The sequence below is a fragment of the Herpailurus yagouaroundi genome, unplaced genomic scaffold (assembly GCF_014898765.1).
Source record: "Herpailurus yagouaroundi ecotype Mexico unplaced genomic scaffold, PumYag 77, whole genome shotgun sequence".
NCBI lineage: Eukaryota > Metazoa > Chordata > Mammalia > Carnivora > Felidae > Herpailurus > Herpailurus yagouaroundi.
The window spans coordinates 380,052-407,378 of record NW_024412388.1 but is presented as its reverse complement, the minus strand read 5'-3'; the positions used below and the strand labels follow the sequence as shown (position 1 = coordinate 407,378).

At 64.1% G+C, this 27,327-nt stretch overlaps 2 protein-coding genes across 10 annotated transcripts; one reads left to right on the top strand and one right to left on the bottom strand.

Annotated features, from left to right (window-relative positions):
* The first annotated feature begins 19 nt into the window (after positions 1 to 19).
* Positions 20 to 14,249, top strand: ACAP3 (ArfGAP with coiled-coil, ankyrin repeat and PH domains 3). 5 transcript variants are annotated; one of them, XM_040458100.1, is made up of 25 exons: positions 163 to 192; positions 3,847 to 3,904; positions 4,103 to 4,152; positions 4,602 to 4,721; positions 4,931 to 4,984; positions 6,093 to 6,151; positions 6,854 to 7,037; positions 7,511 to 7,555; positions 7,688 to 7,783; positions 7,868 to 7,942; positions 8,875 to 8,886; positions 9,492 to 9,604; positions 9,693 to 9,744; positions 9,991 to 10,091; positions 10,169 to 10,280; positions 10,579 to 10,787; positions 10,868 to 10,937; positions 11,071 to 11,165; positions 11,248 to 11,450; positions 11,596 to 11,703; positions 12,807 to 12,905; positions 13,019 to 13,239; positions 13,410 to 13,519; positions 13,622 to 13,732; positions 13,853 to 14,249. In XM_040458100.1, the coding sequence occupies exons 4-25, from the start codon at positions 4,623 to 4,625 to the stop codon at positions 13,998 to 14,000; spliced, it is 2,376 nt and encodes a 791-aa protein (XP_040314034.1). In that variant the 5' UTR covers positions 163 to 192; positions 3,847 to 3,904; positions 4,103 to 4,152; positions 4,602 to 4,622; the 3' UTR covers positions 14,001 to 14,249. The 5 variants fall into 5 exon arrangements, with proteins under 5 accessions (XP_040314028.1, XP_040314011.1, XP_040314034.1 ...); XM_040458094.1 differs by lacking the exon at positions 4,103 to 4,152 and having other exon boundaries at positions 20 to 192; positions 11,599 to 11,703; XM_040458077.1 differs by lacking the exon at positions 4,103 to 4,152 and having other exon boundaries at positions 21 to 192.
* Positions 14,250 to 16,028: 1,779 nt separating this feature from the next.
* SCNN1D (sodium channel epithelial 1 subunit delta) lies at positions 16,029 to 27,317 on the bottom strand. Of its 5 annotated transcripts, XM_040458123.1 has the most exons (15): positions 26,425 to 27,317; positions 25,966 to 26,096; positions 22,131 to 22,193; positions 19,911 to 20,287; positions 19,191 to 19,398; positions 18,891 to 19,081; positions 18,630 to 18,808; positions 18,391 to 18,554; positions 18,192 to 18,290; positions 17,798 to 17,915; positions 17,344 to 17,422; positions 17,201 to 17,258; positions 16,961 to 17,088; positions 16,772 to 16,847; positions 16,029 to 16,653 (listed from the first exon to the last, which is right to left on the bottom strand). In XM_040458123.1, the coding sequence occupies exons 2-15, from the start codon at positions 26,071 to 26,073 to the stop codon at positions 16,351 to 16,353; spliced, it is 2,151 nt and encodes a 716-aa protein (XP_040314057.1). In that variant the 5' UTR covers positions 26,074 to 26,096; positions 26,425 to 27,317; the 3' UTR covers positions 16,029 to 16,350. The 5 variants fall into 5 exon arrangements, with proteins under 5 accessions (XP_040314057.1, XP_040314049.1, XP_040314063.1 ...); XM_040458115.1 differs by having other exon boundaries at positions 25,966 to 27,317; XM_040458129.1 differs by having other exon boundaries at positions 16,961 to 17,037; positions 25,966 to 27,315.
* Between the last annotated feature and the right edge of the window lie 10 nt (positions 27,318 to 27,327).

Below are 27,327 nucleotides of genomic sequence, written 5' to 3'. Positions count from 1 at the left end.
CGGCGCGGCGGCCTCATTCCGGGGCGGGCGGGCGCCGAGCGCGGCGCGGGCGGGCCGGCTGACGGAGGAGCGAGCGGGCCGGCCGGGGATGCCGCTCGGGGCTCAGCGGTCCTCGTGTCAGTGAGCGCCGCGCACCGCCGCAGCCATGACGGTGGAGTTCGAGGAGTGCATCAAGGACTCGCCGCGCTTCAGGTGCGCCCCCAGGGGCGGTGCGGCCCTTTGTGGTCGGCGGGGGTCGCCGCCCCCGCGGGGCACCCGGGGTCGCCGTGGGTGGGCGCACGGGGCTGGGGGGGGGGGGCGTCGTTGCCGCCTTTGAGCCGGGGCACGGGAGCCGGGGGTGGGGGGGCGCGGGAGCTGGAGGACCCCTCCTCGGACAAAGCCCGCAGCCCCGGGCCCAAAGGCCTTGAACAAAAGATGCCCCTTGTGCCGGTCACCTCGCGCGGAGAGTGCGCGCGTGGGGGTGGGGTGGCCGCCGGTACAGCCACCTTTCCGTGGGAGTGTCCACCCCCGCTTTGTGTCTGCACCATCGAGCTGGCCACCTGCACGGGGCTGAGGCCCTCCTGGCCCTGCAGTCCTTCTCTGGCCGGGGTGGCCTGGGTGCCAGGAGCGTCAGTCCCTGGAATGTGTCTTGGTCCGTGTGCCCAAAGCAGTGCATGGGGGTCAGGCAGCAGGAGCCACGCTTCAGTCTAGGGCTGGCTGCTTGGCAGGGGTGACCTAGGGGCTTGGAGGCGTGGGCCCTAGGCTGAGCAGACTGGGTGGGATTTTCGGGTGGGGGTCCTGCCCTGTACCCAGCCCTGGGCTTGTCTGTTTAATCCTTCCTGGTAGTGCAGGTGGGCTCACCCACGTGCACCACGAAGCACCCTCTGTGTGGCAGGTGCATATGCTTGTGTTCTGGTGCATATGTGTGAGCTCTGCTCCTCTGGACCCTCCCTTGAGGTGCCAGATCCTGGACGTGAATGTGTGGGTGGGCCGCACCACTGGGCTGGCATGTTTGATGTGTACATGAAGACCAGGGATAGGTGCGTGCCTGCGTGAGTGCGTGTGCACGTGTCACTTTGTAACCTCTCTGTGTGGATATGTACACGGATGTATACACGTACTATGTGTTTATCACGCACATATGAGTTCTGGCACTAAACACACGTGTATTCTGACAGTAGGCATATGCATCTGTACATCTGTGTGTATCGTGTATACATATTTGAGTGTGTGTGTGTGTACTCTGTGTCACTGCCTGCATGCACATTTGATTGCACGTGAGTGTTTCTACCATGCTTCTGTGTACATGTGTCCTTGGTCATGCGTGTGTGTGCCTGCTGGGTCTTGGGTGTGCTGGCATGAGGACCTGTGTGTGGATGGACTGGTGAGCCTCAGCCCTGGTGCTCTTCCCCCTGGGTCCCTTGCACAACCATCACACAGGGACAGAGAGTCACAAAGGCTTGGGGAGGCTACGGATGAGGAGTCAGGGGTTGGTCCAGGAAGGGGCCCCAGGCAGAGGGGCTGGGGGGATCCTCTGCGTTCACCCATCTTCTGTTGCTGACTGGTTGAGGGAGGGGGTGTGAGCAGCTCAGGCACCTACAGTCGTGGGCCCCCACCACCACCCACTGCCCTCCAGGACCCAGGCCGTAGGGGGAGACATAGCCAGGGTCTTGGTCCTGGCTGAGGCACGCTAGCCTCACCACCCTCCCCCCCGCCCCGCTTGCTCAGAAACCTCATGGTCCTTCTCCCCCGGAGTGGAGGGGTCCAGGCCCACCTTGCCTTGTCGGACTGGGGGCACTGGCATCCCATTCACCTCCTGGCCTTCCCTCCCACTAGCTTGGTCTGCCACCACTGTGGCACACAGTGGGTGCAGTGGCTGCCTGGGTTTTGCCATGCTTCCTCTGGCAGGGAGGGGCTACCCCTGGAAAGTGCCCAGCTGGGCCTGGGAGGGGGGCTGAGGAGATTCATCTGAACCTTGGATCGTAGAAGCTACACCGTGTTGGTTTGGCGGTTGGGCTGATTTAACAGGGCGTTGAGGTTCTCTTGAGGGTCCACTGTCTCCTCCCCCACAGGGACTTCCGGTGGCAGGCCTGAGATGAGCCAGAGTGGGGCTGGGTGGGAGGCTGTGGCCAGTGATGTGAGGCCAGGTGGCTTCAGACCTGGGAAGAAGGACCCTGCCTACATGCTCTTGGCCTCGGGAGAGCCCCACAGCCTTGGGATGCACGTGGGAGAGTCCAGACTCTTCCAGACAGGCCTGGAGGCGCAGCCCCCTAGTTCTTAGTGCCCCGTCCCCTGGGTGGGGCTTCAGGCGCTGAGTCATGGCTTTGGTGGGAGAGTCTGCCTCACCCTCCTCCTTGTCATACAAGCTGCTGAAGAAATCCTGGAGGGGGGGTGGACAGGAAAGGAGGTCTCGGGTCCTTGGGGGCCAGGGCTCCCAGGACAGGGTGCTGGTGCTTTGCTCTCTGCTGAGCACCCACTTGCCTCCCATGAGCACACTCATCAGCATCTGGTGCAGCCCCACCCTTGTGGGGGACCCCCCACCCTCCACCGGCCTTGCCCAAGGGCAGCAGCTCTCTGTGCAGCGGCTCAGGACAGTTGGGGCAGCCAGGGTTCCTGCTGCAGCATCCACTCCCGGTGCGTGTCTCATACCTTCTCTGGAACTCAGAGTCCCCTTAGCCCCACTGGAAGGGATGGCGCTCAGAGAGGAACCCGTGTCCAGCCAGGGAGTGAGTGCGGTGGGGAACTTCCAAAGTCGCTGGCTGGGGCTGCCTGGCACCCTCCCCACAACTCCAAATCTCCAAATTGTAGGCATGTGAGGGACTGGGAAACACTGGAACACAGCGCCCCCCCCCCCCCCCCCCCCCCCCCCCGGGGCGAGGGGGGGGGGGGGGGGGGGGGATGAGGGGGGGACACTAGACCTGGATGGCCTTTGCTCTGCCTGACCCTGACCTAAGACCTGTCCCTGGAGCTCTGCCTCTCACCTCTGGCCCTGTTGTCAGCCCCGGCCCTGATTCTCCGTTGTCCTTCATCCCCTGGAGGCCAGATGGGCCCAGTTCATCAGCTGAGTGGGTTGGGGGGGGGCGCCAGGATCCTGGCCCTCTTTCCCTGTTTCCTGTTCCCAGAACACGGGGAGGGGTCACGTGCCAGATCCATCTGCCTTGCCTTCCGGGGATTCTCCCGTCTGTGGCTTCTCTGGTGATGTCATTCGTTAACTCTTCCCTCCCTGAGGCAGCCCCATTGTAAGGCTGTCCCGGTGGGAGTGGGCTCCTCTGAGGCCTGACCCACCACTCCCTTTGAGCAGACTGTGCTGTTTGGTATTCTGAGGTTGGAGGAGTCAGGGGGCACGCGTCCAACAGTTATTCTGGGGTCTCATAATCTGCCAGGACCGGAGAGAGCAGCTAGCTGGCCCATGCTTACGTGCCCTGAGACTGGCTGGCCCCAGGCTCCATAGGACCTAGGTGGGATCTGGGGTCAATTCAGCCCTGGAGTGGCCGGGCCAGGAGGGTGACCAGCAGCCCCTCTTTCTGTCCTCAGGGACTTGATGACCTTCTCTCCCTGGGGCCACAGCAGCCAGCCGCCATCATAGCCGACTGGGCCTCTCTCTGATGGGAGTGGTGGTGGGTGCTGGGCGGCTCTGGAGTCAGCTGGACCTGGGTCCCAGTCCCACACCCTCTGCCCAGGGGGCATCGGCCTTTGCCAGCTTCTATTTCCTGCATGTCTGAGGAGCGTAGGACAGCGAGTGGGCTGAGGGGAGCGGGTGGCCTAAGCCGAGTGGCCCCTTCTCACTGCAGACCCTCACAGAGAGGTACGTGGGGCTGGGGACGCTGTGGCTTGGCGGGCCTGCAGCCACCTGTGTTCCTGTTGCAGGGCTACTATTGACGAGGTGGAAACAGACGTGGTGGAGATCGAGGCAAAACTAGACAAGGTGAAGGCGGGGCCCAGGGGTGAATGGAGGGTCCTGGGCTGCTCTCTCTGCCCCCGTGCCTGGCCCTGACCTGGCTCACACACAGGCTCGTGTATGAGTGTGTGTGTCTGTGTGCGTGTGTGATCAGGGCTCGGCCCCTCCCTCTGGGTTTGTGCCTCGTTCTCCCCGGCTGTACCCTACCTATCATACCTGTCCCAGGGGGCGCGTGCGGCACACGTGTGTCTCCTGTCAAGAGGGGGTAGGCCTTGGTGAGTCCCCCGCTGCCATCTTTTGGGCGAGGGGTGGGGATTGTTACTAGGGACGGGGTGGGGAGGGTGCTATTGAGTGGCTGGGTTGGGGGCCCGAGGGCAGGGGCAGGGGAGGAGAAGAGGGAGGAGGGAGGGGTAGCATCCCTGAGCACCCTCACTGGCTGGTCCTGCCAGCCCCCTGGCTAGGACCACATGCCCACCTGGGCCCTGGGTTCCCCAGTCTGGGCTTCGCTGTCCTGCTCCAGCCTTCTGCTCTGGAGCCAAGACCCACCCGCCACCTTGCTGCCCTCCCGGCTCCAGGTGGGTCACAGGGAGGGCTGGCTCACATGGCTGCGTCCCGGGCCCCGATGGGCCCTGGGGGGCTCCCGCCTCTGTGGCCTGATCTCTTGGAGGAGGCGAGGGCCGCCCCTTGCAGGCCATGAGAATGTGGCTCCTTCCGTCATCCGTAGCTGGTCAAGCTGTGCAGTGGCATGATCGAAGCTGGCAAGGCCTATGTCACGACCAACAGGCTCTTCGTGAGTGGTGTTCGAGACCTGTCCCAGCAGTGCCAGGGCGACACCGTCATCTCGGTGAGGGGGCGGCTGATCTCTGACCTCTAGACAGGGGTGGCACAGGCAGGCAGCCCCTTGACTATGCCCAGGCCCTGGGAGCAGGTGGGCATCTGTGCTGGGCCGCAGGGGTGGGCGGCTCGGATACCTGTGGGTGGAGGTGCCAGCCACCCTGGGAACACAGCTGTCTCATCTGAGCAAGGGGTCTCCCCTGCCCCGCCTCCCCCTAGGAATGTCTGCAGAGGTTTGGAGACAGCCTGCAGGAGATGGTCAACTACCACATGGTAAGCCCTGGCCACAGTGCGGTGATGTATGGGGGCCTGTCCAAGGGCACATCCCTCTGGCTTCCCATCCCAGGCGCCCCCCCCCCCCCCCGCCGGCTCCCCGCAGGCCCCGCCCAGCCTGGAATGGCTGTCAGCTGGCTCAGAGGGAGCTGAGCTGGCGGGCTGCTGGGAAGCCACGTTCCTATTCTTCCAGTCTGTGGGGGTGGGGGGAACATCACTGAGGTGCTCTGCTGTGTCCCAGGTGAGGGCCAGGCAGTGGGGAGGTTATTTGGACCCTGGGGGTGGGAGGAGGTGGCAGCATAGTCGAGGCCTGAGGGCAATGGGGTCTCAGAGGCTGGTCCAGGGTCCCCCAGTTGAGCAGGGGTCTCTGGCCAGGCGGCACAAGTATCTCCTAGGCTGACCCCACGTCCCCTGGTTAACTGCCAATCTCATTGCTACCCAGGCTGGGTCTGGTGACCTCAAGCCCTTCAGAGCCCCCAGCACAGGACACACAGAATAGGGCCCAAGGCACATGTGGGTGGTCAGACCCTGGCTTGGGAACCAGATCCCAGACTAAACAAGGAGCCCCACCCCTGCAGGGGAAGTTTAGAAATAAACCAGCTCAGGATAGCTCATTCTGCACTGTCTGTCAGTCTGTCTGTTCCCATTTAGGGCCCAGCCCTCCTCCCATGTTGGGAGGGATCTGACTATGGGTCTGGTCAGCGCTGTAGGGACCCCTGACCTGTTCCTAGGTCGAGTCCCTTGGAAGCTCTGGGCTCTAATCCTGTTCTTTCTCCTGTAGGCCTGGCCATCCTTGAGGTGGCCTCCCAGGGCCGGGAGGCCGTGTCTTGTGTATGCCTGCCCTGAGTTGGCATGGGGTGGTGCTCTGGTCTCTAGTCTGGCTGAGAGCCCGGTGGGGGAGATGGGCAGGTGGGCACAGCTGTGGCCTCTGGGCATCAACCCAGGCCTGGGGCCACGCCCAGTCCCTGGACCCTGTGAGGCTGGCTCTGGGGGGGCAAACAGCTGGAGCCCAAGCAGGGCTGGGCGGGGCTTTCCCTGGTCCTCATCTGCAGTGACAGGGGCTTGGTCCCTGGAGCCCTAACCCCACCGCCCCCACCTTGGCCCACAGATCCTGTTTGACCAGGCCCAGAGGTCTGTGCGGCAGCAACTGCACAACTTCGTCAAAGAGTGAGTGGCCCCCAGAGCCCTGTGGGAGGCCTGGCCTCTGCTGGCCCTGGGAGGGGCTGGTAGTAGCACCTGTGGTAGCACAGGGAGCAGGTACAGCTACGCCTGATTGGGAGGGGGGATCCTGGGGCCTGCCTTCAAGACTGTGGGTGGGGGACTCGGCAGGAGCCAAGGCTTGGAGGCAGGACAGGCCTGGGGTCAAGGAAACAGTGCCTGGAGGGCAGGGTGAGGGGTCAAGGTGCACACAGGGTAGCCAGGAGGGCCTTGGGCAAGGAGTGAGGGTGGGCTATAGAAGGCATTAAGGTTGTGGGAGGGGTGGGGGCTGCACTGAGGCCTGACCTCTATGCCTCATGTGCAGTTGGGGTGCCTGTGGCACCCCCAGGTGAAGATGTAGAATTGAATCTGAGTTTGAGTCTGGGGTCCAGGGTGAGGCAGAGGGTCTCCCTAGGCTGGACTGGTCCTGGGAGTGAGGTGGTAAAGGGCAGGGGGAGGCCCTGGATCATGGGACGGGCCCTGGTGGGAGAGGAGGAGGAGGAGGAGGAGAGCCGTAACGGGGGGGTGGGGTGCTGGGACTGGCAGGTGGGGAAGGGAGGCCCTGTCTGGGGGCACAGAGTGGGCACAAGTAGAGGGAGAGCATTTCATGGACGTGGGAGATCCTACATGCACCCCTCCCAAGACCCTGGCCTGACACCTGCTGGCCCTCAGGGACGTGCGGAAATTCAAGGAGACCAAGAAACAGTTTGACAAAGTTCGGGAGGACATGGAGCTGTCCCTCGTGAGGAATGCCCAGGCCCCACGGCACCGGCCCCACGAGGTGGAGGAGGCCACAGGTGCCTTGACCCTCACCCGGAAGTGTTTCCGTCACCTGGCACTAGACTATGTGCTCCAGGTCAGCAGCTGGGCACAGAGCAGTTGTGGCCTGGAAGGGGGTGGAGGCCGCTCTGTATTCCGACAGACAGACAGACAGACAGACAGAGCTGTTGCTCGGAGGGTCCCCTCTGCCTCCAGAAAACCCGAGATGCCGGATCTTGGGAACGGACAGGGTGGCGGGGTGCCCAGGCAAGGGTGGGCCGGGGACAGGGGTGGGGCTGTGGCCTTGAAGATCTTGCAGAGGGGGCCTTGGAAGGCCTGGGAGCAGGTCTGAGAATTTCTGGCTTTGCCCGTGGGAGGAACCCACGGTCCTGACGTGGGGAGGGACTCCTTGACCACGGGAGGGTGAGGCTGGCACAAGTGCAGGGGGCTGAAGATGAGCTGGGGGTCTCGGGGAACCACAAGCAAGCCTGAGAGGACTCTGCGGTAAGGGACAGTCCATGGGCTGCCTCGTCCCTGACACCCTTCACCCGTTCACCCCTCCCCTGGCAGATCAACGTACTCCAGGCCAAGAAGAAGTTTGAGATCTTGGATTCTGTGAGTGACTGGTTGGTAGGGGTGGGGGGGCATTAGCCTTGAGTACAGGCCGTGAGGTGCAGGGGATGTGAGTGCACCTGCTGGGCCCCTGGGGGCCTGGTCCCACCTGTGCCCCCCCGCCCCTGCCTACAGATGCTGTCCTTCATGCACGCCCAGCACAGCTTCTTCCAGCAGGGCTATAGCCTGCTGCACCAGCTGGACCCCTACATGAAGAAGCTGGCAGCCGAGGTGAGCCCGCGGGGTGGGGCGAGACCCAAGACCCGGGTCTCAGGAAGAATGTTCATGCCCCTCCCTGGTGCCCCTCCCCCACAGCTAGACCAGCTGGTGATCGACTCGGCAGTGGAAAAGCGTGAGATGGAGCGAAAGCATGCTGCCATCCAGCAGCGGGTGAGGCCCTGCACCCCCTGACCTCCGTGCATGGAAGGGGGACCCCAAGAAGCCAGTACCCCTCTCCCCCAGGCCTGCCCACGCTGCTTCGCTTACAAATGTGTGCTCAGAAGGAGAGGTCTCTGTTTTTTTTTTTTTAAATTTTTTTTAACGTTTATTTATTTATTTATTTATTTATTTATTTATTTTTAAACGTTTATTTATTTTTGGGACAGAGAGAGACAGAGTGTGAATGGGGGAGGGGCAGAGAGAGAGGGAGACACAGAATCGGAAACAGGCTCCAGGCTCTGAGCCATCAGCCCAGAGCCGGACGCGGGGCTCGAACTCACGGACTGCGAGATCGTGACCTGGCTGAAGTCGGACGCTTAACCGACTGCGCCACCCAGGCGCCCCATAACGTTTATTTATTTTTGAGAGATAGAGACAGAGCACGAGTGGGGGAGGGGCAGAGAGAGGGAGACACAGAATCCGAGGCAGGCTCCAGGCTCCGAGCTGCCAGCACAGAGCCTGACACAGGGCTTGAACTCACGAACCCGTGAGGTCATGACCTGAGCTGAAGTCGGATACTTAACGACTGAGCCGACTGAGATGCCCACTCTCTCCAGAGAGGTCTCCATTCTTAGGAGCCTCAAACGGCAGAGTAGAAGGGGCATCGGTCACTTAGGGGTCACTTAGAGGCCAGGCCTGGGTGGGCAGGGGAGCCAGCCCATCCGGGTTCCAGATGCTGGGGCTGGGGCTAGAGCGGGGACCCGGGGTTTCCTTCCTTTGAGGCCAGTGGTGGTCTCTGAGGCCTCAGTTGCTGGCTCTTGCCCAGACAGCCCCAGGGTAGAGGTGGGCTGCAGGTAGGAGTGACTGTTCCCAGACCACTGGGAGCCCACTCATCGGCTCTCTCTCTCCCTCTTTGCACCCCCTCCTGCTCCTGGCCCCCTCAGACGCTGCTGCAGGTGAGTGGGAGTGCCCTGGGGGAGGGAATGGGGGGGGAGCAGTTGAGCAGGCAGGGCGGGGCCTCTGCCCTCCCCCGCCCCGCAGAGCTTCAGCACCAAGGACACCTCACTTTGCTGCGAGCATGCGGCGGCGGCTGGCACCAGCGGGGACTTGGGCTGAGCTGGACTGCATCCCCCGCGGGAACAGCAGCAGCTGTCCCTTTCTGCCCCCACTCAGCCAGGGGAGCAGGTGGCCGGGCCTCCTCTCCTGCCGCCGGACACACAGGACAACACCCAGTGTCTCCTCAGTCTCTGTGAATGGAGCTCTCTGTCAGGCTGGCTGGAGCAGGCCCAGCTGGCAACATGAATGGGGGACTCAGGATGGGGGCAGGAAGCTTCCTTCCTGATCCCAGAGCCTGCTGGCCCCACAAGGCTGGGGGTGTGGGCTGGGGCCCTCAGCTGTAGTGTGAGGCGTCTGCCCTCAGTGGGGTTTCAGGGTGAAGGTCCGTGCTGGGGTCAGAGGAGTGCCCCACCTCAGCGTTGGCTCTGGGGGAGCCTGGCAGGGCAGCAGTGTCCTCGCAGCCAGGCCGGGCACTCACTGGGGGCTGGGCTCCAACCACCCCCAGGACTTCTCCTACGATGAGCCCAAAGTGGAGTTTGATGTGGACGCGCCCAGCGGTGTGGTGATGGAGGGCTACCTCTTCAAGAGGGCCAGTAATGCCTTCAAGACGTGGAACCGGTGAGGGAGGGGCCTGCTCAGGGGGTCTGCGGGGTTAGACAGGGGACTGGCCCTGCCTGACCCCCTCCTGGCCCATCCACCTGCCCAGGCGCTGGTTCTCCATCCAGAACAGCCAGCTGGTCTACCAGAAGAAACTCAAGGTGCGCTTCAGGGCTGCTGGGGCTGGGTCAGTGACAGCCGGGCCCCTCCCCGCCTGGACCCCGGGGCGGGCTGGGCGGCGGGGGTTGCACAGGGTTGAGGACACTGAGCCTGAATGGGCCGCCCGAGGGCAGAGACCACCTGGGTCTCAGATGGTCTGTGTCTCTAAAATGGAACGATAAATGGGTGGTCAGCGCAGGGCCAGGCCTGCGTGCTGAGCGCAAGGGCCCCGGTGGTGCCGCCCGCAGGACGTGCTCACCGTGGTGGTGGATGACCTCCGTCTGTGCTCCGTGAAGCCATGTGAGGACATCGAACGGAGGTTCTGTTTTGAGGTCGTGTCACCCACCAAGTGAGGAGGCCCAACCCGGGGCGGGGTGGGGGAGGGAGCCCTTCCGCCCGCCCGGCCTGATGGTCCCCTTCCCCTAGGAGCTGCATGCTGCAGGCCGACTCAGAGAAGCTGCGGCAGGCCTGGGTTCAAGCTGTGCAGGCCAGCATCGCCTCTGCCTACCGGGAGAGCCCGGACAGCTGCTACAGTGAGGTGCGGCCCTCTCGGGACCCTCCACGTGTGTGCACACGTGCCTGCGTGCTGCAGAGAGGCAGCCCCTGCAGGCTGCATGCAAGCGTGCATGTGAGTGTGAGCACGTGCTCATGCACACGTAGGTGTGCGCGTCGTGTGTACGTGCGTGTGAGTATGCGTGCACACACGGACACGCAGGCTTACGCTTCAGGCGTCCTAGCCTGTGCCGGCATCTCTGGGTGGGGGGGGAGAGGGGGCCCACCGGGGTGATCGAGGCTGGAACTCCTGAAGGCTGAGTGGCCCCTCACACCATCCCCAGAGGCTGGACCGCACGGCGTCTCCGTCCACGAGCAGCATCGACTCTGCTACGGACTCGCGGGAGCGCAGCGTCAAGGGCGAGAGCGTGCTGCAGCGTGTGCAGAACGTGGCTGGCAATAGCCAGTGTGGGGACTGTGGCCAGCCGGATCCCCGCTGGGCCAGCATCAACCTGGGGGTGCTGCTCTGCATCGAGTGCTCCGGCATCCACAGGTGCGCCCACTGGGTGGGCTGGGGCTGAGGTGCTGGGGTAGAGCCACGCCCTGACTCACCCCTGCCTCCTCACCTCCCAGGAGCCTGGGTGTCCACTGCTCCAAGGTGCGGTCCCTGACCCTGGACTCATGGGAGCCAGAGCTGCTGAAGGTATGTATGGAGGCCACCTCAGACCGTTGGCAGGGGGTGGTGGCTGCAGGAGCCGGGTCTGCAAGCCTGGGGGTGGGGGTGAGAAGGAGGGGCATGACCTGGGGCTGATGCTGTACACCCCTTCTCCTGCTAGCTGATGTGTGAGCTTGGAAACAGCACCGTGAACCAGATCTACGAGGCTCAGTGTGAGGGGCCAGGTGGCAGGAAGCCCACAGCCAGCAGCCCTAGGTGAGGTTGGGGGGGGCAGCCTAGACGGGGCCAGGGCAGCCCCCACCCACGCGGTGCAGCCTCATGGCCATCCCTGGTGCAGGCAGGACAAGGAGGCCTGGATCAAGGACAAGTATGTGGAAAAGAAGTTCCTGCGGAAGCCACCGTCTGCACCAGCCCGGGACGTCCCCCGGCCCTGGAGGGCGCAAAAGTGCCAGCGCCACCACAGCTCCCCCCGGGTCCCTGCTGCCCGCCGCAAGGTCCGGCTGGAGCCCATCCTGCCCTCTGTGGCTGCTCTGTCCTCAGGTGCCAGCAGGCTGCTCCCTTAGCTCACGTGCCCATGCAGAGTTGGGGATGGGCTCCAGCATGGAGGAGGAGGGAGGCAGGGACTACCAGCATGACTTGGGCACCCTACCTCGCCTTGGGTCTCAGTCTCCCCACCTCCCCGCAGCAGGTGCTGTGGAGCGCAAGTTCCGGAGGGACTCTCTCTTCTGCCCGGATGAGCTGGACTCCCTCTTCTCCTACTTCGATGCTGGAGCTGCTGCAGCCGGTCCACGGAGTAAGTGCCGTGAGGGCCCTGGCCCCTGTCACCCGACTCCCCTCAGTGAGGCCAGCAGAGCAGGGCCAGGCATGCTCATCTTGAGGTGGATGAGTGTGGACAGCCTTAGCCATGTGCTCGGAGACCAGAGGGACAGGCGTTTTTTGCAGGAAGGACTGGGCTGGGGCTGGGGAGAATTTAGGGGTCAAGCAGGGATAAGGTTGAGATAGCATCTCAAGGGTCTGGGGTTACTTGGCCACTGACTTGGAGACCGAGGTCCTGATCCTTGAGAGTGATGTGTATGAATTGTGTGCGCGGTGCGCACATTGGAGTGTATGTGGGCGTGTGGCTGGATGTGCGCATAGGCATATAGGTACGTGTGTGTGCGCGCGCGCATGTGCATGCTGGGGGCCTGGACAGCTGTGTGCTGGAGCCAGCCCGTGAGAGAACTGTGCACCCTTCCCAGCCGCTCTTGGAGTTGGGGGCCACATGCTACAAGCAGGGTTTCCCGCCAAGGGCTTCCTGTTAACGATTTACCAGCACCCAGTGGTCTGGAGCACTTGTAGAGCCTTTCTGGGCAGTGTAGGCAGAAGGCGTGGACCCAGGCCAAGAACAGACAGGGGTGCTGGGGGTGACAAGGGCATGCCCTCAGGCGGCAGAGGGCGCTGCCTCACCATTCCTAAGCCTGGGGCTGCCCTTGGGTAAGCCAGCTGAGATTTCACTCAGCATAGTTGGGGAGGGGGAGAGGAGGTGGGGGTGTCCCAGGGCTTGGCAAAGACCCCTTGCTGCACAGTGACCTCCCAGGGTGCACTCAGCACAGACAGGGCTGAATATCCTCTGTGCATGGTCATGCTTCCGCCCATCCATCCTGCCAGGGCTGACCTGCTGGGGGGTGGGGGGTGGCTTCCCCTGGAGTTGTGCTCTCTGATGCGTTACTTTGGCTCCTTTGAGCCCTTCCTTGGTTTTCTCCCCTCCCCACCCCACCCCCCATCCTAGGCAGGGCTCCCCTCCCCTCGTGGCAGCAGATCCTGTCCCTGGAGGATGGATGGGGCTTCCAGCCTTCCCACAGGGCTCCAGCAGGAGTCAGGAGCTCTAAGGACCCCCTCTGTCCCCGGACCCCGCAGGTCTGAGCAGCGACAGTGGCTTAGGAGGCAGCTCTGATGGCAGCTCTGACGTTCTAGCCTTTGGCGGAGGCTCTGTTGTGGACAGCGTCACTGAGGAGGGTGGGTGTGCGCCCTCTCCCCCCCCCCCCCCGCCACCCCGTCCCCGCCCCGGCCCTCCCCAGCCGCACCCCTGGCCTGGTCACAGCCCCTGACCGCAGCACCTCTCCCCGTAGAGGGTGCAGAGTCGGAGGAGTCCAGCGGGGAGGCGGATGGAGAAGCAGAGGCCTGGGGTCTGGCGGACGTGCGCGAGCTGCACCCTGGTCTACTGGCGCACCGAGCGGCGCGAACCCGAGACCTCCGAGCGCTGGCCATGGCGCTGGCGCACGGGGCAGAGGTCAACTGGGCCGACGCGGAGGACGAGGGCAAGACGCCTTTGGTGCAGGCTGTGCTGGGGGTGAGCAGGCGCAGGGGGGTGGCACAGGGCACAGGTGCATCTTCAGAGCCCGCTTTCTTCTGGTGCCCACACAAGGGCCCCTTGTGCCCGCGCCCCGCGCCGGCCCCCCCCCCCCGAGATCAGAGAGGAGCCATTTCCTCAGCTTAACCTGACTGTACTCGGCTCCCCAGGGCTCCTTGATTGTCTGTGAATTCCTTCTGCAAAACGGAGCAGACGTGAACCAAAGAGACAGCCGGGGCAGGGCGCCGCTGCACCACGCCACACTCCTGGGACGCACAGGGTGAGTCTCTGGCGCCCCTCCTGCCCGCCCAGGGAAGGGGGGCTGGGGCCACCTCCTCCCACCCCTGGCCAGCCCCGACCCGTCCCCTCCACCCTTCTTCAGTCAGGTCTGCCTGTTCTTGAAGCGGGGGGCCGACCAGCACGCCTTGGACCACAAGCAGCAGGACCCACTGAGCATCGCGATCCAGGAGGCAAACGCGGACATCGTCACTTTGTGAGCGCTGACGGGGCCGTCGGGGGTGGGGCGCGAAGGCTGGGGGCTCTGGGGGAAGGAGCGCGTCCCGCTCTCGCCCTCCCCGCCCCTCCACACCTCACGCCGCCGCGCCTCCCCCAGGCTCCGGCTGGCCCGCATGGCTGAGGAGATGCGAGAGGCGGAGGCGCCCCCGGGCCAGCCGGGCCCCCTGGCGGGCAGCAGCCCCACGGAGCTCCAGTACCGCAGGTGCATCCAGGAGTTCATCAGCCTCCACCTGGAGGAGAGCTAGGGCGGCCAGGCCCCTGCCCTGCCCGGGACGCCCCGGCCATTCCCTGGAGCCCCAGCTGCCTGCTCTGCCCTCCCGGGAGCTGCCCGACCCCCAGGGCCGTGAGAGGGACCCCAGCACGGGGTCTTCTGAAGCCCCACGTTTCCCCCTGGGAGGTGCTGCATCATCTGATGCCCCTCGCCGCACCCGGGGACCCTCCGTCTTCAGGTGGCCCCTTCCTCGGGAGCCCGGGTCGCTCATGTCACAAACCACTCTCAAGGCCCCGTGTCACCTTGTGCCCCTCAGAACCACCCTCCCTCCCCCGCTCTGGGGCCGGTGTCACCTCGTGCCCCCACCTTTACTGCCATGGAACACTGACCTGCTAGTTGGGTCCCTCCTACACACCCCCAGAGCCCCTCTGCTAGGCCTTGGGGCTGGTGGCTGGCCACCAGCGCCTTTCAAGGGCAGAAGGGGACAGCCCATCCAGGGAATCAACCCGTGTACCTCACTTAGTGACCGGCATCCAGGCTGGGCTTCTCGGGTGCTGGGGGGGGGGGGGGCTGTGGCCTGGGGCCTCAGCCCTGGCTGGACGCGGGCGTCCCGAGGCCATGTGGCTGGCCACGCAGGCCCCAGTCCTGGGCAGCCCGAGACCTGTCTCTGCCTCCTCCAGAGGCGCTTGGCCCAGAGCCGGTGCATAAAGGACTTTGGCACTTTCCGCCCCTGCATCTGACATTCTTTGTCACAGACCGAGCGGATTTTCTACAACGATCTCTTTCTCACTTTGTCTTGTGTCTTTTCTCTGTGGACTCTTGAGGGCCACCTGGACGGGCCCGGCTCTGCCTGCTGCTGGGGGGGGGGGGAAGGGGGGGCTCCTGCAGCTCTGTTCTGCCCCTCACCTGCCTCGCTCCTCTAGCTGGGCCCTTGGATGGGCCCAGGGGTCCCTCAGCTCACTCCCCAGGGCCCACCAAGGTGTTCGCTCTGCATTCCCCTTTCCTGGAGCCCTGGGGCAGTGGCTGGGCCTCTCCCCAACTTACATCCTTGGTCAGGCCAAGGCCAGTTGGCCGGTCACTATGCAAAAACTGTCCAGGGAGGCTCCATTGGCGGCAAGGTGGGTGCTGACTAAGTGCCCCCCCATCTCCCTTGCCTGTTGGCCGTGACCCCTACAGAGCAGAATTAACTCCCTCCTTTCTCCCTGCTTGAGCTCTGCCCCCACCTCCCACCCCACCACCTGCATCAGGGCCTCGGGCTGGCAGGACCCGCCCCCTGCTCCAGATCACAGTTAATAAACTGCTGCTTGCACCCCTGCCTGTCATTGGCTCACCCGCCTCACTCCACTCTGTCTCAGCTGGGGAGGGGGTGTCTCCGGGTCACCTGCCTTCTCCAAGGGGTGGCCCTGAGTGGGGTAGCACCAGTGCCCCCAAAGGACACAGTAAGTCAGAACCCAGCCTCTGACTGCTGGGGACCTGCTGGGGACCTGTGGCCTCTTTGATGGAAACCGACTCCCAACACCAACAGGCCCCATTCCCTGGGCCCTCCGCCTTTCTCTGGCCTGGACTGTGGCACCTGGAGGGAGTAGGAGTGGATGCAAAGCGGTGGGGGTGATCTGGGTCCGGTCTTGTCTCCTGGGCAAGCCCTGGCTCTGCAAGCTAGCTGTGGGCACAGCTGCCCTCCTGCCCCCTGGCCCCCACAGCATGTCTGTGGCTCTGAGGGGTGTGGTGGTGCAGCCTGGGGGTTCCAGCTTACTCAGGAAGGGTGACTGGGGAGGTGCACACACTCGGCCACCAGGTGAGATCACAAGTTTTATTACAAAGCAGCCCAAGGTCACCAAGGTTACCTTGGCCTGGCCCTACCCTTCCTTCCACCTGTCCTGAGTTAAGGAAGGCTCTGCCTGATGCCCGCACACACCTACACATAGGTGTAGACAGATATGTTGGCACACTCAGAAGCACACGTACGTTTTTACATGACAGTGACACCAAACACAGGCACACTCCCATGTGGAGGTACCCCCCACCCCCTTGCATGCACACACTCACGGGTACGTACAGACTAGACGCAGGAATCCAGAGTGGTGGGGACGCTCCCCTCCCCCCTGCCTGGGCCTCCTTGAGTGGGGCCACCCCTGGGCCACCACTGGGCTGATGAGAGGGCCCAATGGGCTGGGCACCCTGGTGCCCGCCTGCCTGCCTGTGGGCTCCGTGCTGCTGCTTCCTGGGCCCTGGGCTTGGCTTGGGTGCCTGGTGGCGGCTCTGTGGGGCTGGTCTGGTTCACTCTGGGCAGCCAGGAGAGCCCACCGCTCCCATATTCCTCAGGGTCAGAACAAGCTCAGGCTGGTTCAGGTGTCAGGAGGCTGGGGCTCTCACTTGGCCTAACTTCAGCAAAGATTCCTGCCACAGCTCCCAGAAGCGGCATGGGAGAAGAGGCCAGCAGGGCCCCCCAGATGATTAACATCGTTCCTGCAGTCAGTGGGCAACTGGCTGGCCTCCGGCTGGGCGTGGGACGCCACTGTGGCTGCCCCTGTCTGGGACCCCTGAGTTCTGCGGAGCCGGCGGCAGCCCAGTAGCAGTGTGAGGGCTACGGCATCGAGCAGCAGCTCCAACAGCTCCAGGACAGAGAGGACAGATGAGCCGAACCACAGGCTCCAGAGGCTGCCCATGGCTGAGAGCAGCTCGGGCACCTGCAGGCATCAGTGGGCTGTGAGCAGGTGCACAGGGCTGCGCCATGGCCGGGCCCCAGGGGGTCTGACCAGGGCTGGTCCTGCCCCCACCACAGCTCTTGGTTCTTGGCTGGCTCACCGAGTAAACGGGTGTCTCCTCCACTGTTCGGTAGTTGAGCTCCTGGTAGAAGATGTTCACCTTGGCCATGTTGCTCCTGGGGCAAGGCAGAGGTGTGAGGGGCAGGGCTCCTCCTTGGGGCCCAGAAGGGCAAGGCTGTCAGGGGGAGGGGCCCGGGCGAGACCTCTGGAGGAGGAGGAGTGCACCCACCTGAGGCTTGGGCTTGGGCTCTTGCTCTGGCTTGAGCTCCTGCGGCCTGGCTTGCCCAGCACAGCCAGGATCCAGTCCTGCACACAGAAGCCTCGTTGTGGCCACTGCTCCTCCCAGCCCTCAGGGTGCTGTGGGGCAGGGGTAAGAGCAGGGGTACAGCCTGGTCCAGGGTGGGCTCTTTGGGACCTGTGAGGCCCACCAGCTTGTCAGCCCCTCACCCCACCCCTTCAGCGGACTCACAGCTGACTTGGAGGAAGGCCACCTCGAGGTCCCGGCAGAGAGCTTGTAGGAAGACTCCCTAGGAGAGGCAGATCCCCATAACACTCCTGCTGTCGTGCTATGGCAGTGACCCCTGACCCTGAACCCCAACACTTGCCACTCACCTGCAGGACCTGGGGCAGCGGGAGGCACAAGGAAGTCGGTGTGTCCCCAGGTCCCTGTAGAGGCGGTAGAAGCAGTGGCCTGCAGAGGTGGGGGGGGGTGTCACAGATGAACCCATCACCCCGACCCAGGGTGGCGTGGAGGAGAGCTTTCTAGGTTGACCAGGCCTGACCTCCTTCCACCCCCAGGGGAGGGCGTGGCGGAGGGGGGCGTGGCGGGGCGGGCGGAAAGGGGCGGGGTGGAGCGAACTGGGCGGGGCAGGGCGGGGTGGGGCGGGGTGGGGCGGGCAGGGCGGAACGGGGCGGGGCGGACGCGAGCGGGCGGGGTGGGGCGGAAAGGGGCGGGGTGGAACGGGCGGGTTGGGAGGGAGGAGAGGGCAGGGCGGGACGGAGGGGGCAAGGCGGAACGGAGCGGAATGGGGCGGGGCGGGGCGGAACGGGGCGGGGCGGGTCTCACCCCAGGCTGGGTGCCGGGAGTAGCTGCAGTACTGGGCCCCTGCCGGCAGAGGGTAGAAGTAGTAGCCGCAGGAGCAGGTCTCCACCATGAGCTGCTGGAAACAGGATACCAGGCAGGCCTGGGGGGACAGCAGGGGACACGGGCTGAAGGTTCCAGAGGCAGCCATCCCTCCGCCAGAGCGTGCAGGAGGTCCTGGCTCAGCTCCTTCTCAGCAGCGCACCTGCCTTCCCTGGGCCTTCCTCCATCACCCCCTCCCCCCTTACCCCAGCCCTACCCGCCTCTCCCCATTTCGTCCCCCCCCCCCAACTTCCTCTCCTGACCGTCCTCTCCCCCGGCCTCCCCTGGGTCCTCCCTGAGACGCTCCCTTCCTCCCACCCCATGGCCCCAGACTCACCTGCAGGGTATAGGAGGCATTGTACAGCAGCTGCCCACCCACACCCTCCACACCGTCGGTGCAGTGACTATAGGGGCTCCCCAGCCGGCGCACCTCGTCCTGGGGGAGGGAGAACGCTACAGTCCCACTCTTGTCCCGGCCCTTGAGGCCCCAGGGTTGGGCAGGCAAGTGCGGAGTGGGGGGGACGGGGCGCACCCACCTCTCGGATGCCGATGGTGGTCTCGGTCCCTGGCCGGATGCTGAAACCCTGGTGTTCCAGGAAAGGTGTGTGGTCACGTTCATGAATCATGACTTTGATGCCAGCCTCCGTGGACAGCAGCGGGAGGTGGTCCTGCTGCTCAGTCCTGAGGACCAGGCTGATTCCTGGGGGAAGAAGCGGGGTGAGGCCAGGCTGGCCAGGATGCCTTCTCCCCTACTCCGCCTGCGGCTGGCACTCACCATGGGTGATGCCCGGGCGCTGCGCAGCCCAGACACCATTGAAGGTATAGCAGCTGCCATAGGTGGGGTGGTGGAACGTCTGGAAGTGCCTGGAGCCAGGAGCCACACTCAGACCAGCACCCTCCTCTGACCCATGACCCCACTGCATGTGGCCTGAGGGACTCTGACCTGCGTCATCTCTGGAGGAAACTCAGCGGTGGCACCCATATCTGCAGGGTGGAGCGAGGGGAGCAGCCACCCGCCCGCCCCACCCCTACTCACCGGGCCTGGCAGTCCCGGCCGTCGAATTGGCAAGAGAAGACAAAGTGGCCACCGTGGCTCTGGTGGCTGTCCTCGTGGGCAGCGGGCAGCAGGGCCAAGATGCTCACATAGTGGAAGCGGTACCATTCTCGGGCGGCTGTCACACCTGACGAGAAGGCCCGGTAGAAGCAGTCTCCGCCTGTGCTGTTACACTGAGGGGCATGGGGTCAGCACAGCACAGCCTCCCTGCCTGCCCACGCCCAATGCAGAGCCCTGCAGAATGACGGCTCGCCAGGACCTTTCAGGCCTAGGGACACTCACCAGTCTGAAACCCACTCTGCTCTGGCCATCTGGGTGGCTCAGCCTCTGCAGACGGACGCTGTGGTCCAGGTAGAAGGCAGGCCGTGGGCCCTGGTCGTCGGCAAAGGGGACATCCCCGTCCTCGCTGAAGTTGAATTTGTAGAGAGAGCGGATGTTCTCCCGGGCGAACCGATCGAGTGCCTGCAGATGGTGGCGGACTGAGCTCGGCCTGGCGGGTGGAGAGGTCAGGGCGAGGGAGAGGGGTGAGCTGAGCCAGGGCCACCCCCTAAAGTCCCCCGCATCAGTCACGGGGTTACCGCTGGGGACAGCGGCCTCGCCCCATCCTCGGGAAGCCTGAGCTTCAAACTGGGCTGCAGAGTGAGGTCAGCCCCCCCCCCCCGCCCCCAGCCTGGCCTGGAGCCCGTGTGCACTCCACCAACCTTCCGGCACAGCCACTGCTCCCCCCCTCTTTGCCCCCTCTGCCTCCCCACCTGGAATGTTATCCTGCTCTCTTCTCCGGTACCCCCCGACCCGAACCCTTGCTCCAGGCGGCCCAGCACCTGGGTGTCTGGGTGACACTGACCACTGCAAGCTCCAACTGGCTCTTCCTTGTCTGGTACCCGTCCCACCCCCCACTCCCCAACCAGAGGCTCAGGGTTCCTGAGCCAGTGGAGCTTCCACTGTGACCACGCCTGGGGAGACACCCGCGGGCTGCAGAGGTGAGGAGTCAGGAACCCTCACCTGTGTGGGTTCATGTCACACAGAGTGACCGACGGGAAGAGCTTTCGCTCCGAGTGCACGGACACGGTCATGATGACCGGGTAGCTCCAGTACTGCTCAAAGAGGAGCCCAAACTGCCAGTCGAGTGCGCCCAGGGCACCCAGGAACAGCAGCCCCCAGGATGCCGTCTTGAGGCGGTTCTGGCTGGAGCAGACGAGGCGGATGGCGCCATGGATGGTGGCGTTGGTGCAGAAGAAGGTGAACAGCTCCCGGAAGGAGGCGTGCAGCTCCACAAGCCCCTCCCCTTGCCCCTCCTCGATCTCGGGCTGAGGTGGCGGGGGCAGCTGGGCATCATGGGACTCTGGGGAGCCACCGGATGCCTGGGCCATAGCTCCTGCCTGCGCCCAAGAAGCAAGCTTTGGTGTGGCCCCTGCCTGGTGCCTGGCCTGACTCCCACTCAGGCCTCCTCACCCCAGGCTGGGAGGACTTCCATTCTCTGTCCCCGGGAACTCTAGGGACAGTTGTGTCCCTCGGCCGCCTATGGCACAGCCCAGCCTGCTGATGCTTGAAAGAGGTCCCTATCAGAGGCTCGGGACCAGTCCTGCAGCCATCCCCCCCCCCCCCCCCCCCCACCCCTGGCCGGGCACCAGGCGGCCTCCTCAGGCATGCCTCATCGCAGCCAGAGCTGGGTCTGGCTGGTGGGGATGGGGACAGTGGAGGGTATGGTGTTTAAGCCCTGCCTGAAATTGTTTGCAGGCTGGCTTGAGGCTGGGTGGGTCTCTGCTAACTGTCCCCCAAGTGGGGCAGGGGCCTCTGGGGGAGGGGCAGGCCAGGTGGCCTGCTTGTCTGGGTTGTGTCCTTGGCCCAGAGCCAATGTGGAAAGTCTGGGGCCCTGGAAAGACCAAACTCTGGGCCCCAACGGCCTCTACCAACCCTCAGTGGCCAGTACGGCCGCATTTGATTGGGATGGACAGAAGCAGGCTGCTCGGCCACGTCTGGGCCAAGGGTCAGGCCTGAGTGTCGCTCAGTGCCGTGGGCCCACGGCGAGGCGTCATCTACCAAGTTGTGTCCCCAGCGAAGCCCTGTTTGTGGACCTTGGGCTTCAGGAAGAGCAGGCAGGGGTCAGTGGGCCAGCCAGTGGTGGGGACCTGAGGGCCCCAGACAAGGAGAGCCACAGACCAGGGCCCCCAGACCCCCAGTTCCTCCGGCACACAGGGACATGGGACCCTGATTAGGCCAGGCCTGTGAGCCCTGAACATGTGCTGAGTCACCGCATGGGCTTCCGGTGGACTCTCCACATTGTCCGCATCTTGATCTGAATCACTAGGCCTTCTTGCACCCAGGGTATGGCCTCCTGACCTCTGGCCCCCTCCTGAGGCACCTGGGGAGGGGGCTGAGCCAGGGGCAGCGGATAAGCATCTGCCAGCACACGCCCGGCCTGGTACACCCAAACAGGCTGCTCCCGTGAGCTCCGGGAACCTGCATGTTGGAGCAGGCTGTAGGTACGGCTTCGCAGGGCCATAGGTACAGGTGTGGGTAGGTTGGCCTCCCTTCCCAGCTTCAGGTTTGCGGGCCTCCCTCGTGCCTGGCCAGGAGCAGGTACCGGCACAGGGTGCTAATGGTGGCTCTCACATGCACAGAGCTCCGCTCACATGCGTGTCCCCCATGATCAGAGCGGGCCTTCACGGGTGAGGTAGGAGCCTCAGCTGTGTGTTATAGGTTAGGCAAGAGGAGCTCCAGAAGGTTCTCTCTGAATCCAGGAACCATGTTTACCCTCCCCCACACATGTAGCCCAGACCAGCCCCCTTCTGCCCCAGCTGGGGCTATCAGGGCAGGAAAAGGGGAGGCCCTGAAGATGGGGATCTGGAGGACCAGTGAGAGCCCCCAGGGCTTCCTGAGATAGGGGCAGGGTCCAGCCACCTGGGAAGAGGGCCCCGGATGCACTGGGGTGAATGTGGGCACTCGGGATCCGAGAAGCCTCGAGCCAGACACAGCAGGAGCAGGGCGACGGCCCCTTCGGACACACTCGCACACGCACGTGCGTGTGCAAATACACGTTCTCCTGTCACACGCACCAAGCCCTCAGTGGGGACTACACGACCCTCATCTCTCGCCCCTTGTGCATGCTGGTGCTCCAGGTGACATGTGGGACACAGCGCCCTCCACTTCAGGCTAGAGAGACCCCCAGAGAAGACCTTCCCTCCCTGCCCCGGCATGGGCACATCAGGTGCCCCTGGGTACCTTGAAGCTGGAGCCTTCCTGTGCAGGTGCCTCCATTCTCCCGTGGTGGGTGGCCTGATGACGACGCTGTAGTGGGTAACAAGGCAAAGTGGGATGTGGCCCGACACTGGCCAGGCAGCCTCCTATTTATAACAGGCTGGCTGGGTGTGGGGTGAGGCGGGGAGGGGCCTGGCTGGCGGGGGCAGGCACACCCACTCTGGACCTGGAAGGGGAAGCCGTGAGGGCAGGGATGGGGGTCCTCCCCCTGGGTGAGCCTTTCTTGCCCAGAGCCTTGGGCGCCAGGCCTAGGGGTAAAGGGCTCTTGGAGGGAGAAGAGCCCCCCCGGATGGCTGCCCTGCCTCTCTCTGAGCAGACCTTCCCCTCCCCCAGCTCCTGACGCTCAGATCTCTGTTGGGTCAGACACCTGACTCCCAGCAGACCCTGCAGTGCCCTGGCCCCTCGCCTGTCTGCCCGCTTGCCTCCTGACAGGCCCGGGAGTGGTGCCTGCTCCCCACCGCTTGCCTGGCTCACACTGCGAGCACCGACTACAGGTATTTGTGGCCAAGGGGCACTGGGCAGGGGCCTCCGCTCCCAGAATTCAGGTGTCTAGGGCCAGCCGCCCAGCTGCTGGGACAGGCTCTAATTGTGGGAACAACCCAGGGCCTGGGTGTGGAGATAGCACCTGGTGGCCTGTGGCACACAGTTCATCCTTCCTACCATATAATATGGCCACCGCTGATCACACCACACACTAAGACAACACGCCTCCCACGAAGATGAGACACCACGTGTCTTGGCCACATACGCGCTGAGACCACATGCTGACAACACACACCACACTCAAGGCCAAATCACACGGTCTGGGGGGGTTTGAAGTCCTTGGCCTCATTGTTGTTGTATGAGGCCGGACGGTGCACCAGAGGCAGGACAACCCAGGACACCCCACCCCTCTGGCCCAGTTGGGGGGAGGGGGGCGTCTAGCATGTCCCCAGGATGACCCAGAGGCCTCACCATCCCAAGCGACCAGATCCTCAGCCTGATCCCAGGTTTGAAGGCGTAGCTCAGGCCCCACTGCCCCCTCCCCAGGGCAGGCTCTACACCCTGCCCCCAATGGGTGCTGAGGGAGGGAGCCCCACTTCCAATAGGCCCTGCTGGGACGCCTGGGCTCTGAGGAGGGGTGGGGTCATCAGCCTTGTGGCTTTGGAAGGAGGCAGATGGCCACTGGTGATGCCTAGAGAGGGAAGTCATGCCTTCACGCCTGGGGAGAGCAGGCCTTGGACTCACGCGGGTGTGGGTACAAATCACATCTCTGTCACTTACTGTGGGACTTTGCCCAAATTACTCAACCTCTCTGAGCCCATTTCCTCAAGTGCAGAATGGGCCTTTGTTTCCTCTTCCTGCACAAGGCTCAGAGGTGGGACCAGCTGATATCACTGGTCCCTCCCCAAGCATCATAGCCCCTAACCTCAGCACGGGCCTGGGGTGTCTCAGGCCTCTGCCACCACACAAGCAATTTCCCTTCGTGGGGTAGGCGATGTTACCAAGGGGGTGGGGCACACACTGTCCTGCGGGAGGCCTCCTAGCAGCACGGGAAGGTCCCAGGTGCTCTGGAATGAGAACAGGGGTAACCTGTGGCTCAGGAGGCTGAAGAAATGAGCCTCCAGGAAGGACGGCCCTGGAGGCCCCGGCTCAGGTCTGGCCAGAGTCCCTGCCAGCCAAGGGCAGCGTGGAGGGAGCTTGGAGGGAGCCCCTGCGTTCCTGTGGGAGAAAGAGCCCTGGCCAGGGACAGAGGCACGCCTGTGTCGATCGATGCCCAGTGCCCTGAAGGACTCGAGTCGAGTGCCCCGAGGAAGCTCAGTGCCCTGAGCTCATCCAGGCAGAAGGCACAAACCTTCCTTCCCTCCTCCTGGGGAAACACCTTGAGGACTGCCAAGGGGCCAGCAGAAGGTGCCAGGGCCAAGGCTCGGCAACCAGTGGGGAGGGGAGGAGGCCACCCCAGAGCCCACCTCTGAGAGGCCAGAGAGCACACAGAGACTGCATCTAGTGGCCGTGAGGCCAGCAGCCCCGCCTCTCTTCCGGGCACATCCCTTCTCCTGCCTCCCCAGCCTCACTGGCCCCCCGAGGAGCAGGACTGAGGGCTGGGGCCAGGCAGGGCGTCCCCAGCCCCCGGCACAGTGTGGGCCCGTGCGGTCACTCCTCTATAGCTGTGTGTTGAAGGGATGCGTGGACGCCTCAGAGGCCCCACGCGCTCCACCCTCTCCGCGGGACAGTAGGATGCTGGCCCCACCTGGAGTACACCCCCCATCAGGACTTTGAGAGCCGGCCTCCACTGAGGCTGGGTCTAGGGGTGCCAAGGAGTCCCCGTCCAGGCTGGGGCCCTCCTGGACACTGTCGGTGCTGGTGTTGCACGGGGCCCCCAGGCTCAGCTCATTCCTCCGTGGGTGGCCCTACCCTCGGGCAGCTCAGAGTCGGTCCTAGGAGATTCTGGTGTGACAGAAGTGAAGTCGAGCCCACGGCCTCTGTATGTGTGCTGGATTCCCGGTGGGCATGGGCGGGTGGGGGTCATCCTCCCTGGGCCTGGGGGCTGGCCCACCTGCTTCCAGGAGGGTGAGGGGCCTTCCCGGTGCAAATGCAGAGTCCCCTCACTCCCCTAAGCACTGACCACAGTGTTAAGCAGAGGCTCTGGCCAGCACAGAGGGGGCTCCCTGAGGTGCCTCCGGGCAGTTGGGGGTGGGTGGAGCTCAGGGTCTGCCCAGTGTTCCCACTGGAAGGGGTGGGGTGTGCACACTTCCTGCCTGGTCACCTCCAGGCTGGCTCTTTGGTACCCTCTCTTGAGCCCTGGTCCCACGGTCCCCTACTGGTCACATGCAACTGAGACCCTCAGGTCCTGCCCTGGGGCGGGGGTGGCAACCGGTGGTGGTGGTGGTGGTGGTGGTGGTGGTGGTGGTGGTGGTGGTGGTGGTGGTGGTGGGGGTGGGGGTGGGGGGGGTGTTTTCTTGGCTCTAACCCTCTTGGCTTCCTGGCAGCTCTTCTGACACGGAGCATGGATCCTGGACCCAAGATGCTCAGGAGTGAGCACGGCCATCTTCTCCCTGCAGCTTGGCCATTGGCGGAAGTGGCAGTGGTTGGAAGGAAGTCCGGCAGGAAGGTTAGCTCCAGCTTCTTCTCCAGAAGGGTGGCTTTGGGGTTTGAGAAGGTCTCAGTCGTCGTTAACTGCCAGCCTAGCTGCCCACTCCTGCCTGACCGCTGAGGCCACCAGCTCTACGGCCAGAGGCCTGGGCAGCGTGGGCCTTGTTGGCCCGGAGGGCAGCATAGGTGGGGCCGGTGGGCGAGGGTCTTGGCAGGACCTGGTGGCCACATCTGTCTCGGGAACCTTCTTCCTCAGGTGTGACTCAAGGGTGCTTGGTGATCAGGAGGTTGGGACTGATGCTGGGGGGTTCTGAGCTGAGCTTTTCCATCAAGATGCAACCCCACTGGCTCCCCCACTTTACACAGGGACCAACCGAGGCAGGAGAGTGCCTCTACCTGCCCGAGGACCCAGGCCCGTACCGCCACTGCCTATGCTCTGCAGGTGCGCGTGAGTGCGTGCCAGACACACCTGTGCTTGAACCCCAGGTGCCCTGGGGTAGCCTCCCTTACGTAACTTTCCATGTGCTAAAAAGAGCTGGGTCCGCCCTGCATGGGGACAGCAGAGCTCTCGGAGGAGGCAGAGGAGTGAAGGCACAGGCACGATGCGCAGTGTCGCAGCAGGAGGCCGAGCTCCAGAAACTGCCAGCCTCCCCACCAGGCAGGCAGGCCAGGACTGGGTGACGTGGTAGAAAGCGGAAGCAGGCTGGATTCCCACGGGTCGACTCACCTGGCAGCAGACTGGGGGACGACGGGCACTCCTTCTGGGTTCTGCCCAGGGCCTGGGGCCAGATCCTGCCTGAGATGCCCCGGGTGGGCCAGGGTCGAGGGTAAGCATGGCTGCCTGCCCTCTGCTGGCATCTGTTAATGGTTGTGTGATCAGTCACCTCGCTGACTTGTGGCCTGTACCAAGAGGCACTCAGGGGCTTGGTGAAGGGTTTGGAACACCAGCGTTGTCCCACAGAGCCATGCAGTCCGGCACGTGGTTTCCAGACCTGTCCAGGCTGATGATTACCACCTGCCTCATAGTCGATATGCAGCACTTCCCCTGAAACAACCTATGAGTGGATACCCCAGCCCCCGCTTGGCCCTGTCCCGGGTTTTCTCTCCAGGGAGGGCAGTAGGCAGTACGTATGCTGGCTTACTCAGCTGCCCAGCCCACCCCGCGTTCAGACACCAACTCTCCTACCTCCTGTGTGCTCACGTCCCTCCAAGCCTTCCCCCACGGCACTCTTGAGGAGCAGAGAGGGCCAGCCCCAGGCCTCTGCAATCAGGACCCTTTTGATGCCGGCCCTGGGAGCAGCAGCTGCACCTAACTGCTTCAGGCATACTCACAGTGGCCAGGCTCTGCCTCCCCACCCCCCCACCCCCCCACCCCCAGGGCCAGGGAGGGGACTGTGGGAGCAGAAAGCAAGCCTCAGTGCAGTGTCCACTGTTGCATAATGACCCCATTCATGGGCTGGGTGGAAAATTCAGTTGGGGAAACAGTGAAACTATTTTTATGAGGCCAGCTCTCCCCACAGGCAGGGGCTGGACAGGCTTGCCCATGGCAGACCCCACCTGGCCCAGGTTCTGGTAGTGCTCCCCATCCCCATGCCTCACTGGTGGCCAGACAAGGAGATTCAGGACATGACTCTCAGGGGCCCTGGGCAGATTCAGTTACTGATGGGGCCGGAGGATTCTAGCGCCTCCAGCTCTCTCCTGTTAAGTGGGCACAAGGACTGCGCTCCCCAGGCCGGATTGCTCCCATTCCGTGGAGGGTAGCATGGTGGGAGGGTCGGGGTCCCAGTGAACCCAAGGCGGAGTTCACGCCGGCACCTCCGGAGACACCCTTTGACGGAGCTTGTCTGTCTTCCTGGGATTGGCGCGCCCCGCTCTCGGCCAGGGTTCATGGGGAGGTAGTGTGCAGAGTGAGGGGATCCGGGACCCCTGCGGCCGCTGACAACCCCTGGGGCCGCCCGCCGACAACGCTGTAGCGGAAAGATGCCCAGGAGGGCCTCGACGGCCTGACCAGATCAGCGGAGACACCGGAGGTCCGACCGCCCGGAGCTGCCCGCCGAAGCGCATGCGCCCACCGTCCTGCGGCCCCCGC